This window comes from Alternaria rosae (genome assembly GCF_020736505.1).
Source record: "Alternaria rosae strain MPI-PUGE-AT-0040 chromosome Unknown BKA58scaffold_7, whole genome shotgun sequence".
NCBI classification, from domain to species: Eukaryota; Fungi; Ascomycota; class Dothideomycetes; order Pleosporales; family Pleosporaceae; genus Alternaria; species Alternaria rosae.
The window spans coordinates 648,305-662,843 of record NW_025763576.1 but is presented as its reverse complement, the minus strand read 5'-3'; the positions used below and the strand labels follow the sequence as shown (position 1 = coordinate 662,843).

At 54.3% G+C, this 14,539-nt stretch overlaps 2 protein-coding genes across 2 annotated transcripts; both read right to left on the bottom strand.

Moving 5' to 3' along the window:
- Nucleotides 1-6,030: 6,030 nt before the first annotated feature.
- Nucleotides 6,031-11,195, bottom strand: BKA58DRAFT_206020 (glycogen debranching enzyme). Its single transcript, XM_046165940.1, has 2 exons — nucleotides 10,664-11,195; nucleotides 6,031-10,610 (listed from the first exon to the last, which is right to left on the bottom strand). Exons 1-2 carry the CDS (start codon nucleotides 10,909-10,911, stop codon nucleotides 6,179-6,181), a joined length of 4,680 nt encoding a protein of 1,559 aa, XP_046023174.1. The 5' UTR covers nucleotides 10,912-11,195; the 3' UTR covers nucleotides 6,031-6,178.
- Nucleotides 11,196-11,570: 375 nt separating this feature from the next.
- BKA58DRAFT_206030 (Rho GTPase activation protein) lies at nucleotides 11,571-13,124 on the bottom strand. Its single transcript, XM_046165941.1, has 3 exons — nucleotides 12,914-13,124; nucleotides 12,771-12,865; nucleotides 11,571-12,722 (listed from the first exon to the last, which is right to left on the bottom strand). The coding sequence occupies exons 2-3, from the start codon at nucleotides 12,853-12,855 to the stop codon at nucleotides 11,734-11,736; spliced, it is 1,074 nt and encodes a 357-aa protein (XP_046023173.1). The 5' UTR covers nucleotides 12,856-12,865; nucleotides 12,914-13,124; the 3' UTR covers nucleotides 11,571-11,733.
- Between the last annotated feature and the right edge of the window lie 1,415 nt (nucleotides 13,125-14,539).

Here is a 14,539-nt window from a genome sequence, read left to right as displayed (position 1 = left end):
ACTACTCGACGATGTTGCTCCTATACCCAATCTGATCTCTTCACAACTGTTGGACTACTGCACGAGTCGGGTCTCCACTAACGACCCTATCACCAAAGCGCGAAACTCACAAACCTTATTCACTCGTTAGGGGCCCAGCATTCCGTACCTCGACATGGATGCACGAGCCCCGCCCAAGCGGAGAGCGTCAAAGCGGTTCGGTACGAAACCCAAAGTATCAACCAATATGGATCCGCTGAAACAGAGTTCCGGTACCGCGATCGATCTCTCCCTCAGCCTTGCACTCGGATGCGGGTTTTGTTGATATAGTCTCGTTCCTCAACTGTACAACGGCTGGCACATTCACAACTGGCAAAGCTCTACCGTGTCGACATCATTCAACGCCTCATACTTGGCGAATCAACGAATCATAGGTGAGGGAACTTGTTACAAGTTACGCTATCCGAATTACCTGCATGACTAGCTACACCCTTACATTGCTGTCGGCGAAAACGGTATAGAGTGACACGGCTGACGGCTGCCGAGCGGGGCTTCCCGAATCGCCAACGCTGTTGAACTCGCTATCGCGGCTAATCATAATTCGTCGCTCAACTTCCCCATTCCGGTACAGCGGAGTCTTTCGGCGCCGCTCGAGTTTGCCCGAGTCCGGTATGCGCTCGAATATCGATTTTTGAGCTGGATCATCGTGGACCTGAGATGTGGCTGGAACGCAGCCATGTACACAGCGTAGCATTGTCGGAAGCAGGAATACTACATGGGCGATTATTGTGCACACCTTGAGGGTGAGCAGCTGGTGCGTCTTTCGTTGTGCAGTAAAGTAAGCATGGTGTCCCTGGTTGGGAGAAACAAATGAGAAGCTAGAGTTCGACACCCACAGATCTAGCAATAGACAATGACCTCATTAAGCAGCGTCATCAGCCTCGCCAATCATCACCGTTTCGATACCGTTCTGATGGGCTTCGCCACGCATCTCACGCGACTGCCCGCTGATCTTTTCTTCTTAGCCTCACGATACAACCATGCAAACCCAATCGGTCGCTTAGAATCACCAAACTGAACGAAATGCACCCGCAACACATCCGAATCACCGGGTTCATAGACCTCGCACTGCCCTTGCAACGTTCTTGTATAAATAGTCGGCGTCGATCGCTCGGAGCACACAGCGCCTTCGGGAAACGCTGGGTGTCGATTGCAGATCTGGGCTCTAGCGCAGGCAAAACTCTCTCGGTGGGTGCTAACGGTTTGCGTCGTTGGCTGGGGACGCGAGGCCGCGGGCGCGCTCATCGAGTCACAACGCCTGGACGGTTGTTTGAGAATGTGGGTATACAATCGGCCCGCGACGTGAATGCAAACCTGCTGTACCCGGTCTTGCATCCTGGCTGCACTGCCGAAGGCAATGCTCAAGTGCCGCTGGGTATACTTCGGCACTATACGGCATCAAGACGGCCGCACGCCTACGTCATAGAATGTGCAAGGGGCTGTTTGAACAGCAAAACTTTACCATTAACGCCGCGTGGAAACTGTCCGCCCGACGATGCAGAGTCGCAACTGAAGCCACGTAGCCATCGGGAGTCGACCCAGAATTACGGCTCCAGTTCTTAGCAAGTTTTCTGCACAAGTCAATCTTCTATGCATGAACCTGGACGCTCTAGACGCTACATTGTACCCACGCGATCCATTCCTTCCTGATACAGTAGCAGCATACAGATGCCATTCATATCCATTTCCGCTTCCCCAGCTTGGCGATACATCATCGACCGCGGGAATGCACAGACAGTAATCGTAACCGTCCTCCCAGTTCCGTCAGTCCCAGCGAAACGCTAGCCGCAAGAGCGTAGCCTTGGGTGGAGTAGCCCCGACTGGCGCTGCAGACCAACAGAGCACAAGCCCCCTTGGAGTTGAGTCGCGGGCTCTCCCTGAAGCTCGACCCATCCCATTGTTTGATTGGCGCACCAGCCACCACGGGCCAGAACCAAACACTCCAGTTCTTTCGCTTCGCGCGCAAACTCACATTAAGTCTGACTCGCCATCCGTTGCGGGATCACTGGGATGTCTTGTGCGCACCTCACCTCACGTAAGAAACTGCCGTTCAGGCGTGCCGGCGAATTTCCCCCGTTGCCTCCTGCGCGCGTAGGCGCTGACTCGTGGCGCAGCGAAAACCGCCCCCTCACAGTCAGTAGTGGAGCGAATTGAGGGATCTGGAATTGAACCCCCCGCCGTGATCACAGGACAAGCCGCGTCTGCAAGACTACGCTTCTCATCACAACCGTGGCAATGACAGCTGTCAAAAGACAGGGCCTACTATGCAGCCAGGTCGGAACAGGCAAGAGACGGGTCACGGTTGCATTGGGCCGAACGGCGGTCATTCTCGTAAAGTGGATCAGGCACGGAAGGATCCTTCTTCGTTGTCATCACGATATATTGTCTATATGTGACGCTCGGTATAGCTCCCAAGATTGCACCGCAGTACGTCGCCTGCAAGCGCGGTGCCTCGCTTGCGACTGATAAAGGCAATATTCGCCGCCAACAAGCCAAGCAGGGTCGAGAAATACATGTCATTAACGGGGATACGCAGCGAATCGGAAGTGGCGGCAGCGAAGCATTTCTTCGCAAGTTGGCAGATACTCCACACTCGAGCATGTGGGCAATTGGACTTGAAAGCACGTGCACCCGATATCGTGAGCGTGTGAGACAGCATACGAACAGCGACAATGCTGCAATTACCTCATTTCGATGTGCAGGACGTAATTGGTCGGGTCGTACCTTCTAGCCAGCCAATGCTCCATATAAACGGCCAGCCAGACGGCTGCGGAGATAAAGAAAGCTTAGGCCCGAGGGCAGTACCCACTCTCCAAACACATTCATCCATCCCGTGCACACCTCCAAATCGGCTGTGAAACCCATCATCGCCATCATCCGCCATACCATTTCAGCGACTGTGCCACAAAGGAGATGCGCTCATAGGATCCTCGTCAGACGGATGTCCGCGCATACCACACAAGACGTGGATTTAATCAAAATGCGGTAGTAGGACCCGAATCCAAGAGAAGATCCCATCATGATATAGGAACCTCGCAAGCGATTATACACGTAGATGCTCCCGCGCTTGCATTATGCAAGGGGCTTTCCCCAAACAGCACGTTCTGCGACGGAAGGCAAAGTTTGATTTACCGACACCGATATAGCAATTGTAGGATGGGCGACTAAAGTATAAGGGTCCATTGGTACCACCCATTCACGATATACCGGTGTAGGAATAGGTAGCGCGCGCCGAACCAGCGGATCCCAACGCTCCCTCGCCCCTCGACAGTTCGGAGAGAGCATCACGAAGTAGGTAAAGTGCGAGGCTTCAACTCTTTGCTGTGAGTGGCTGGACTACAAGGCCGAAAGATGAAGCTGCCAGGGCCAGACTGAGGATCGATCCGGCCCCTGCGTTTCTCTCGTCTCGGTGTTGGTGTTGGCTCGAGACACCCTTCATGTTTACCCATACACATATCACACAGATCGTTGCACGATGCTCATCTTGGTCTCGCACCTTGCGGACCCAAGCTGCAGGTTTGCTTTTATTCGCCCTGGCAATCATGCAGGAGCTTGTCGGTTACCCGCTTTTGTGGTCCTTGCTTCTCATCCTATTCTCTCACCTCCGACTGAAGTTACAGCTTGTACTTTCGCTTTCAACGGAGAGAGGTGCGGTACTGAATCCCGTGGTGTCACACACACACACACATATGCACATACATATGAGGAGGGGAGTATGGTACACAGACCAAGGGGAAGTCGAGTGGTGATGATGCATGGAAGTATAGATTCATGTATGCATCTTGCGCCGCACGCCGTGTTGTATATCCAGTATCTTGTATTCGGTTCGGGCGGGAAAATCCAACTTCCCGATAAGGCGGATCACATGATCGGGTGACGAGATCTCGTCTTTTTTCCCTTTCTCGTAATCACATGGGACATGGTACCATACTCCAGAGTAAACACCACACCACCACCTACCAACAGTAAGATTCTGAGCCCCCCCCCCCCCCCCCCCCCCTCTTCCGTTTGTTTTCGCCATCCACCGAGCGTGACCGTCCACACCCCGCTTTCGGACCCCTCACGCTAGCCCTCCAGCCTGCTCCTCTTTCCCCGGCTTTTCCATGGCATAGAACAACAATGATTAGCATTAGCCTGAAAGAAAAGCTCAAAGTTTAAAATTGCCATGTCACTAGAATGTCTAGTCAAATAAACGCCACCACCTGGGTACGCCACGCAAACCAGCCGTCGCCTCGCCCTTTGCCGTGCATCACCAACCCGATCTCGTCTCATCCTGCAGCTGCTTCTCCAAATCCTGATCCTGATCCCTGAAACCCCTTGTTCCCAACGAACGCCAATCTCTAAATTCCCGTCTTTGATAGTATTGGGAAAGTGCAGGAATCCCATGTTTTATTTGCCTTTTCGCTGTTCGCTACACCTCCCCTTCCCCACCTCCCTTGCTTGCTTACTTGCTTCTTTCATCCCCTTCTTTTACGTTTAACCTTTTGTGTCCCGTCCCGTTGGTGAGCCACGTATGTAGGCTGACTTCGCTTAGCAGGGATGGTGAACGTTGAGAAGCTGGATAGTGTGGCAGGTGGTTTGTTGTATGATGACGATGAATCAATAAACTATATCACCGCCATCTCACATTATCACCACCGTTGTCCTTATCTTCGATTCAGCAAGGGAGCGCTGATACCACTCCGAGTACCGAGGACGAAGACGTTGGTCCTCGTGCTTTCGGCACTTTCTGCCGCAGGCCGGATTGGCGTAATGACGTTTCTGGGTAGGGGTGGCGAGTCGCGTTTGGTTTTCGTGGATCGCCATGTTATGTAAGGGTACACCTGTGGTGTGCGAAATGCTCATCTCGCCTCTTCCCTCTCGCTTCTCGCTTATGTATCTAGGTTTGACGTTCTTGACCTCCCTTCGTGGCTTGGACGTGGCGGTTACGGAGGCGTTGATGGACGTTTTGTGCGCTGCGACTCGCGCGCATGCGTGCGTGTGTGCGTGAGTGTGTGCGTGCGTGCGTGTGAGTGGGTGGGTGGGTGGTGTATGTGCTCAACGTTAAATCCACAACAATGGCCCCCCGTTTTTTTGTGTCTGTGAGTCGTTGGCATAAATATCAATGCTGAAAGGTTATTCTTCGCGTTCTCCCCTCCACATTCCGAGATGATCACCACCTCCTGCGCTTGGTTCATTGTTTCATACACCGCATACTGCGACGACGACTAAGTGGCATATGCGAGATTGAAGCATGACAGAGTACAAAAGATCCGATTTAGGAAGTCGTTGCGAACTAAGGGAGCGCTTCGTTGCTTGCTTCGTGTGACATTGCATGCAGGGTCGCTCGTTTTGTGAATCACGTGCAAATCCTGTCGGAAGGCACCTGTCCTCAAGGTAGGCGGTCGAGATACCTTTACTCCTTGTGTTTGCTTACATTTTATGTAGGTACCTATGCTCTGCCATATAGACGTGGGACAATACCCACCGTCTAAGAAGAGCATAAAGGCCGATGCGAAAACATGGACAGCCGTCATGAATACTCCGTCCGACATGATGTGATGAATGAACACCGTGTGACGAAGCGACAACGGACGAGGCGAAGAAAAATAGTGCATCTCGCGTACGATAAATGGGTTGAATGGGTGAAGGGGGTTATGGGAGGCACGCTGGGCCGTGGGGGTAGCGGCAGGCGGGTAAAAGAAAAGGATGAGCCGCTTTTACCGCGAAGGGTGCATTAGCATAATGGCGGTGAAAGAAGTAATGTCATATAAAGCTGATGTGCTATCTCCTTTTCTTTTGTGCATATATGCGATACTGCTACTCGACACCGCTTTATTGGGTACTTCACTGCTTCGCCGAGTCTGCCAAGCCGTCGACTATTGCTTGTTCAATACGACTAGTATGGGCTGGTACAACAAGTCTGTCGAGAGCATTCTAGTGACCACGACAATCTAGTTGGCAGCATGCAGAAATGCAAAAAAAAGGTACTGTTGGACGTGGAGATCATGGTGAAGAAGAGGTATGAATTCAAGATTGATTAGGAGACTACTTTAGGTATCTACAACAAGAGTCTCTTGTCATCCTACACCACCACACCATGTATAAATACCTTTCAGCTCATCTTCGCGATGAGGCTCATGAAACCAAACTTATCAGCCTACGACGAAGATTGCTGCCCCTCCGTCTCGTACTCGCGCGCATCCTGGAACAGGTCGATAATGCAGCTAGCACTCCAACTCTGCGTTGGGGATGAGTCACCACAGAACGCGCCATCCTTCTGGGTGAGTTCCGTCAGACCAGCCCACGGCGACTCTTGGATAGCCTTCATGCAACCGGCGAGACGGCGCGTGACTTGTTGGTAGCTCTCGACACGTTCATTGGGCGTCTTGCGGCGCTTGAGATCGAACTTGAGCAGAGCTCGCAGGAAGAAGCCTGTGGGCCAGAGCCACTCGGGTCCTTGGTGGTAGTTGCGGCCCTTGGACGTGGCGAAATCAGTCGAATCTTCGCTGTTGATGTAGTAGCCACGGTAGTTGAGGTCAGAGGGGTCGAGTGTCTTCATGCCCTGTGGACCGAGCAACACCCTGTCGGCCATCTGGAGGGCATACAAGGCATGCTCAGGATCGCAGAGGTCCGGTGCAACCGTCATCATAATAGGGAAGTTTGGCCTCAGCTGGTAGTCCTCGTACTCCTTGCCTGAGCGGTACAAATCCTTGTAGATACCACGACGGTTGATGATGCTCGAGTTGACGTCGTACTTGCTGTCTTCTTCTGCCGAACGAGGAACGTAGAAGCAGCGTTCGAAGTTGGCCTTGATCAGGTCGGCCCACTCATTGTAGGTGACGGTCTTCTTGCCATCGTCGAGGGTAACGCCCTGGTACTTGAACTGACCTGCGTCGTACATGTCGGCGCACCAGCGTACTGTGCTGTACAACATACCGATGATCTCAACCGGAGCACCGTCTCGTGGTGTACCGGGGATACCCTTACTGCCAGCCTTTTCACTCTCACCCATCTTGTCCATCCATGTGCCGCAGTTTGATTGGTTACCACCGAAGATCATACCAGTCTCCCAGTCGGTCCAGATCTTGATGTTGAAGCCTTCGGACTTCATTTGGCTGTCAATGTTCGGGCCCGCGTCATGTTCCCGGAACTCTATGCCGGAGGCGTGTCGCTGGAGAGCTTCCTGAATGACCTCCGCGATGGAGGAGGACTGAGAGTACGCTTTCTCGTCGGTGTGAGCGAACCATGTGTCATCGTACGGCAAGAATCGGCGCTTGACCTTCTCTTGAAGAAGCTCCATGCCATTGGGCACAATCTTGCAGTAATCTTGGCAGTTTTGGAGGAAGAACCAGACCGAGTCGCGGGAGTTGTAGCGTGGGTTTTTGCCACCACCGAGGAGGTTGGGAACCATGCCATGCTTCATGACACTGGCAAAGGCAAAGATATGCTCTTTGGCATCGGCATATCTGCCAGTTCCCATGTAGAGACCGCGGGCTGAAATGGTAATGTCACGTCCCCAGCATCGTGCCCAGTCGTAGGCAAAGTGAGGGAGACCAGCGGCCATGCTGGGTACGCTCTTCTCAGGCCACAACGAAGCGCTGTTCATGTAGCCGGTGACTTGGCAGCTGACAAGGGCGAGACTCTTGAGGAACTGGTTACCCTCGCGGACATTCTCGCCCATGAGCTCAACGGCTCGCTCCACTGCAGCGTTGTATGCAGTCTGGACGACGAGAGCAAAGTATCGCGGAAGCATGTAGCTGGGGACCTTGCGAATGGCATCGAACTTCGCTTCCAACCACTCGGCGGGGCCCTTGATGTTGACGTACTCCGGCTTCTTGGAGATATTTTGAAGACGACCAAGGCAGTAGTCGAGCGCCCATTGACCCTCACGCAGATGATTGCAGAGTGGGTGGCCAAGGTTGTTCTCATTCACAATTTCGCGTAGGACACTCCACCAGCCTTGCAGACCAGCGTAGACCAAGTTGCCATGACCTGGGACGTTGTATGTTCCGTCCTTGTGGTCCGTAGCGTCCCTCTCCTCTTCTTCACATCTGTATAGGATGTAGTTGAGGTCGATGAGGTTGACACCACTGAAAGCCGAACGCGCTCCGCTAGTGACGAACTTGTCAAGACCTTCAGCATGCTCTGCGCTGGGCACCCAGGTTTCGAAGAGAGCGATGCTGCCTGGTGGGAACTTGTCTGGGATACTAATCGTGGTGTCATCGCCAGCCGACTCGATGTTAACGCCTTGAAGTTCGTTTGTCTTGCTGGGCAAGCCGCGCAGTGTCGTCTTGTCGCCGATGATACGTGCTCTTGTCTCGGGACTGTTGTCGACTTCAAGATTCCAGGCGCCGACGAGCTTTGCTTGAGTGCCTGGTAGCTTGGTCTTGCCGAAGCCTCCATTGCCGTTGCCGTAGCCGGGGAATGCGGTGTGGGCAATAAGGAAGTAACCTTTCCTGGTGTGAGGGTTGACCCGATGGACGGTAATGTACTCGTTGTCGTGGTGGATATAAGTCTCATTGTACTCCTCCTTGCCCATCTTGACGTGGATCTCGTTGATAACCTTGCGGATGCCACCAATACCACCTTCTCCAGCTTGTGGTTTGATTTCGCCTCCAGTGGAATTGGTAGAGGAATACAGTCTCTTCTCGTGCACCAGTTCGATCAGTTCAGGGTAGCACTCGTCGTAACCGAAGACGCTACCAGTCGCGCAGTCGCACATGGCGACGAGCGCGGCACTGGGCAGCGTGTCGCGTGCATCCCGCTTCTGAGCTGGCGTCTCGTTGTCGTGCGTGCAGTCCATGAACAACGCGTGGACGGGGCTGCGCTTGATCTTTTTGACAATGGGCTTCGTCTGGTCAGCTCCATCAGTCGCCTGTGCAGCATTGAGCACTTCGTCAGTCTCGAAGCTGCCGATGGGAACACCGCCGTGACGGTGAACAAGTCTGCTCAGCTCTTGAGTACTCCATGACTGCATGGCTTCTCGAATCAAGGCGCAGATTCCGAGCTTCATGCAAAACTTGTAGTCCATCTCTTCAGACCCAGTGAAGAGCTCGGCGCAGACCATAACGTTTGAGTTGACGCTACGTGCTTCGTCAAGCATGTATTCGGCAAGATGCAGAGGGGTGGAATGGCAGTTGTCGATGCGGAAGCCTTGGAAATATTTGGCCATGAGCCGGGTGTACTTGGCCATGTGATCCCAAAGGAAAGGGTTGTCCTCTGGACCATCTCCGTATCGGAGCTTGACGCAGTCGCCCCAGACAATGACCTCTCTCCGCAGGTATGCTCTTGACTTGGGCCCAGCGTTGTCTCGCATCGCATCTGCAGCCCATACCCATCCGTTGTTCACCAGCGCGAGTGCTTCGGGGTTGTGCTTCTTTGTGGTCTCATTGAGTGGCAGGCGCGTGAAATAGGTCTCGATGAGTGGGTTCGCGTCGTTGACTTCGCCAAGCTTGGGACCATGGGCGTCCATTCGGACGTACTTGGTCCGGTTGAAGAGTTGCTCCATGATCTCTGCTTGGTCTCCATCATATTCGCGGTAGAATGGAAGGTTGACCTCGTTGAGTATAGCCGTGATGGTGCCTTGAGCTGCCCGGTCGTCAGGAGTATTGCTAGTACGGGTGTCATAGCGACCAAACAAGGCGCACAGTAGGCTAGCAGCAATGTTCGGGTTCATTGTCCGACGGTAGCGCTCGCCCATACGGTCACCGCCGCGCAGAGCATGCTCGACCAACCAGTCTGCCTTCTGCTTCAGTGGCCAATTCCTGACAGCATCGAGCCCGCGAAGCCCAGCTTCACTAAAGCTGCCATCAACGAACTTGGCTTGGCCAGAGGTCCAAGCCTCCATGATGGCCTTGGTATCTCTCTCGACGTCAATGACGTAGAATTGCCAGAGCTTGACCTTGCTAAGGACGTGGTCCTTGACACCTTGCATGACCTTGAGAAGGTCTTCTTCACTGTTGAATGTGGTGGGTAGACCATGCTTGGGGAGGTCTTTGCTGAACTGCAACAACTCTGTATCGAGCTCGAGAGCAGGTCGCAGGTGTGGAGCGGTGTCGACGTTGTAGCCGGATTCTGGATGCTCTTCGAGCCATGGGCTGTTGTTGGCCGTGTGGTTCCAGACGACATCGGTCATGGCAAGCAGATTGAACTCGTTCTGCATTTTTCGGATCATGTTCGCAATGTCCTTCTCGCCTTCTTTGAAGATGGCCTTGTCGAACTCCAGTTGATTGTAAATACTGTAGGGCGAGTTTGAAGAGCCGCGCATCATCAAGGGTGTGAAGTGTACCATGTTGAAGCCACGCTGGCTCATGCCCTGCAGGTGGTTGTCCCAGTCCGTCGGGTAGTTGCCCATGAATTTGGACAGGCAAGAGATTATGCAGACGGCCTCGACCGGCAAGTGCTCGCCCTGCAGCTTGAGATTTGGACATATGTCGATGTAGTAGGTGTCCGTCCGCGTGGGTTCAGGCGATGCAACGTCTGTGAAAGACCACTGCGGCAGCGGTGTGTAGGTCGTGTAGAAGGAAAAGGCATTGGCCTCGTGAACGGGGATCTCAATCTCACACATGCCAGTAAAGTTGGGCTGCAGTCTGCGGTGCGTGTCAGTGACATGTGACCAGGCGAGGCATGGCAGGCTGCTTACTTGTACTCGCGGTACTGGCTGCGCTTGAACTTCTCGCCCTCAGCGGGGATATTCACCCAGAGACTGCCCTCGCGACATATCGAGCTGGTACCCTGGATCTGAAAGCAAATCGAGTAGGCTGGGTCGGTGGGGGGAGGCAGGTAGATGTACGTGCCAGCGACGTCTGGGACGCCGTAGTCGGTCAATGGCAGCAGGTAGACGACCTTGCGGTCCGAAGACTTGGGGTGTGTTGGCAGGGCCACAGACATGATGTTGTTGAGAGACTGAAGGGTTGCGGGAGAGCTATGTGGTGGTAAACAATAACAGTAGGTGGATAGCGGTACTGTAGGATATCTATCTTTGACGTAGTAATGGCGGCGATGCAGTCAGAGAGTGTGGTAGTAATGCAGTGTAGGAGCAGCGCGGTCGACGGAGGTAGTAAACAGGCCAAAAGCCGTCTGCGCAGTCGCTTCTGAGGGTCAATTGCCCTCTGTGTGGAGAGAAGGAAGCAGCGCCTGGAGACGTGTGAGATCGGCGGTGGGCGGTCGCGAAGCATACGAGCCGCAAGCGCAACCCGCGGGAAACGTCATTGCCCCAAGCTTGAACCCCAGTCGGCGCCCCATGTGGCCCCGTCCTCGACAAGTTCTACTCCAATAGCGCGGGGGCTAGGCATGCGTCCCAACTCGATCCAGTTGGTACGAAGGAAATTGTTGAACACGTTGAAACTGCCATGGAAACGCTTTCTGCCACGCGACGATATCCACATATGATACAAATGAACCCGCTCAAAATGCTACTTCTTCCCGCCCCGCTCTCCCAACGCCCGTATGCAACACAATGCAGAATGCAGGGTTAAACAAGCAGCTAATCAATACGCGGCCAAAACTCCAGCGCTGGCTACTGAACAATTATTGGGCAATACGGCTGCCACGAGCTCAGAGTGGTCAAACGACGGGTATCGCGACCTCGTGGCAGCCCACACGGGACGAAGCGAACATGCGTAAACCAAGCAGTCAAATCCAACCCTTCTTCTATAGTCACCTCATCCAGAGGCGCTCAACACATGGTCCGCTGTCTTCTCAGCTTGCGCGTCAAAATTTGATGTTGAAGGGGGAGCCCGGTGGATCGCGCAGGTCCAATCGAAATTGCGTCGATTCAGATGGCCCGCGACTATGTTGTGCTTGAGTCGGTGTGGCATTCTCATCTAGATCGATTGAGGACGCTTCGGTGCTGACCGAAGGGGGCGCACGCGGTGTGCTTCTCACATGGTGAACCCCCTCTCGACTGTCTGAAGACGACGTGACTCGCTCAGGCGACGTCTCGCGCTCGCTATAGCCGCCGCCCCGCATACGTAGAACAGGGTTGCTTGAGGGTTCCGACAAGACCAGTGAAGGGTTCGGCGGTGTAGCACGTCCATTCCTCTCAGATGAAAGTCCTCGCGAGGATGACTTGACATGGTCAGTAGACTGACTCCGCATCGTCGCCGGCTTCTTCGGAGGCGGCACCTGGGGCGAGTTCGTGCCTTTGCTTCTCCCAGCGCTTTGAGGTGGGCCGTTTCTGGATGGAGTCTGTTGTTGCTGTAGGTGCTGCTGCTGCTTTTGTTGTTGCTGTTGCTGTTGTTGTTCCTGCTGTTGCTGCTGCTGGGACTCAACTTCTTCTACATGGTGCAGGAAGTTGATTTCGTCGGTCAAAAAATCCTTCTCAGTCCAACAACCCTGCCAACAGTTTCGCCAGTCCAGAATGAGGAATTGGAAGCAGAAGGCGTCGATCTTGATTGCCGGCTGGAAGCAGATGCACAGGTTGTTGTAGTTCATCTTGTTGAATTCGGAGCATGAGTGCAACAGGCTAATGTGGCAGGTAATCGCGAACAATAGGTAGTAGTTGAATGGTGGGAGCTTCGAGAGCTCATCCTTAAGCATTTGCGGCGTCGTCTTGGCGCCCTGGCATTCTTGCTGAATTGCCGTCTGGACTGCTTTTGGAAAGATTTCATCTGGCAGTTGTCGGAGCCAGTTCTTGAAAAGTGAACCGATGACGTTTGGGTCGTTCAGGTTGGGATCGCTGATCAAATCGATGTCTCGGTCTGTGGCTTGGTGAGCAATTGTCGTGGAAATGAATGAGATAGTACTACCTTCATCGAATTTGCGTTCGTAGTATCGGACCTGCTGGGCTGACCCTGGGACGCGGTACAAGCCTTCCTCTTCACAGCCCCGCATGTTCAGATAGCTAGAGTGGTTGTTAGCCTCACAGGTGGAACATGAATCGAAGCATGACCTACTCTATGCACCGCCAAGGCAGAGCTGGCATCCAGAACTCAGTCTTGTCGCGTGACTGTTCCAGGCGGGTCGATATTCGTGTCAGCCTCGTCTGCTCAATCAATGGCTTGTGAATGATTTTGCACACGTAGGGCTCGTTCGATATTGGCGTCTGGCTCTCGTGATTGCTTGAGCTTCGTCCAAGTTTGCCGAATACGCCCTTGCGGGCAGAGTCCATCTTCTCCCCCATGTTGCGAGCCCCTGAACCCAGTTTCGAGATGAAGCCGTGTCCCTTGGTCTCGTTGTACGAACTAGAGGCTAGCGACATCTGCTCCGACTTGTCCCTTCGTGGCCCGTTGTCGACATCCCGTGGAATCTGCTTGGAGCCATCCTGACGATCTGCCGAGTGTGTTCGTGGCTTGCCTATGCCTCGCCATGATTGACCTTTATCCATGGGCGCCGGCTTCAGCGGGGGCCCATCGCCGTTCGTCGTCCACGAACCCGCAATGTCTGGTGACAGTTGCCCTGGCGGAGCCTTGTTTAATTTTGCACGGGTACCTGAACTCTCGCCGTCTTTGATGGATTTCGACCTGTTCAGAATGCCCTTCTTCGGTTTGATAGTATTGCGCTTTGAGGAGTCGGCGTGGGGATCGGAGGAGTCGTTGGAGTTGCCTGAGCCCGTCCGTTGGTCTAAGCGTACTACCTCGGAGCGGTTGTCTGTGGCAGTTAGCGACACGCTGTTTGTCTGGGTTACTGCAGCCATACCATCCGAGTTGGGGGTGCGCACGGGGCGGCCAAGGTCTGGTGTCGAAGCCCCGCTGCGCCCGTTGGAGTATAGGCTGGGCGAGTGTTGTTGTTCAGGAAGCTGCCGTATCGAGTTCCCCTGGCTGTTAAGGCGTGATGACGACTTGTTGGCGCTGAAGTTGGAGAAGATGCTCTTGGAGTCCTTGCGAGGCTTGGGTGAGGCTGGTGACTGTGGCATGTTATGAAACGAGGCATTGGGAGTCGCATAGTCGAGGTCTTCGGGCATATCTGGCGACCTCGGACTTTTGGGGCTCATAGGGCCGTTGGCATTGTCCTTGTCCTTTGGCTTGCCCCGCATAGCCAGCGACAGGGTCGAGGACTTGGGCATCTTTCGTATTGTTTTCCGTGGAGGGTCGCAGGGCTACTGACTCCTTAGCACGGCTCCCTTGAACAGTAATGGCTGCTGCCAAGCGTGCAGGTCGGGGGCCGCAGTACCTCAATGGGTGTTCGTGGGACGAGGGCGCCAATGTGCAGGCAGTCGAGCGAGGGTGTGGATAGACGGTGCGGCGCGTGTAGAGAAGGAAGCGGTGGCAGGCTCAGTGGTTGCGGCACATGGGCGGTTGCGCGGTCAACGAGTCTGTATCTCATGACTGTTAGCAGCGGACTCATACATGGCGCAGAGGGGTGAAAGCCAGCGGGAGGTATTAGACGGCGCGCGGGGTGGTACGAACCGTGAGAGCCTGGTCGGCGCTGGCTGCGGGCGTGCCTCGAAGCGTCGGCAGCGGGTGTCGAGTCTATATCACCGCCGGCAGGACGTTGCTTCCATGCAGCAAGCCGGGAGGACAGGCGATGCCGAGCGCGTGCTACGGCAGTCTCGAGGCGGAGTTGGACGACGGTTGAC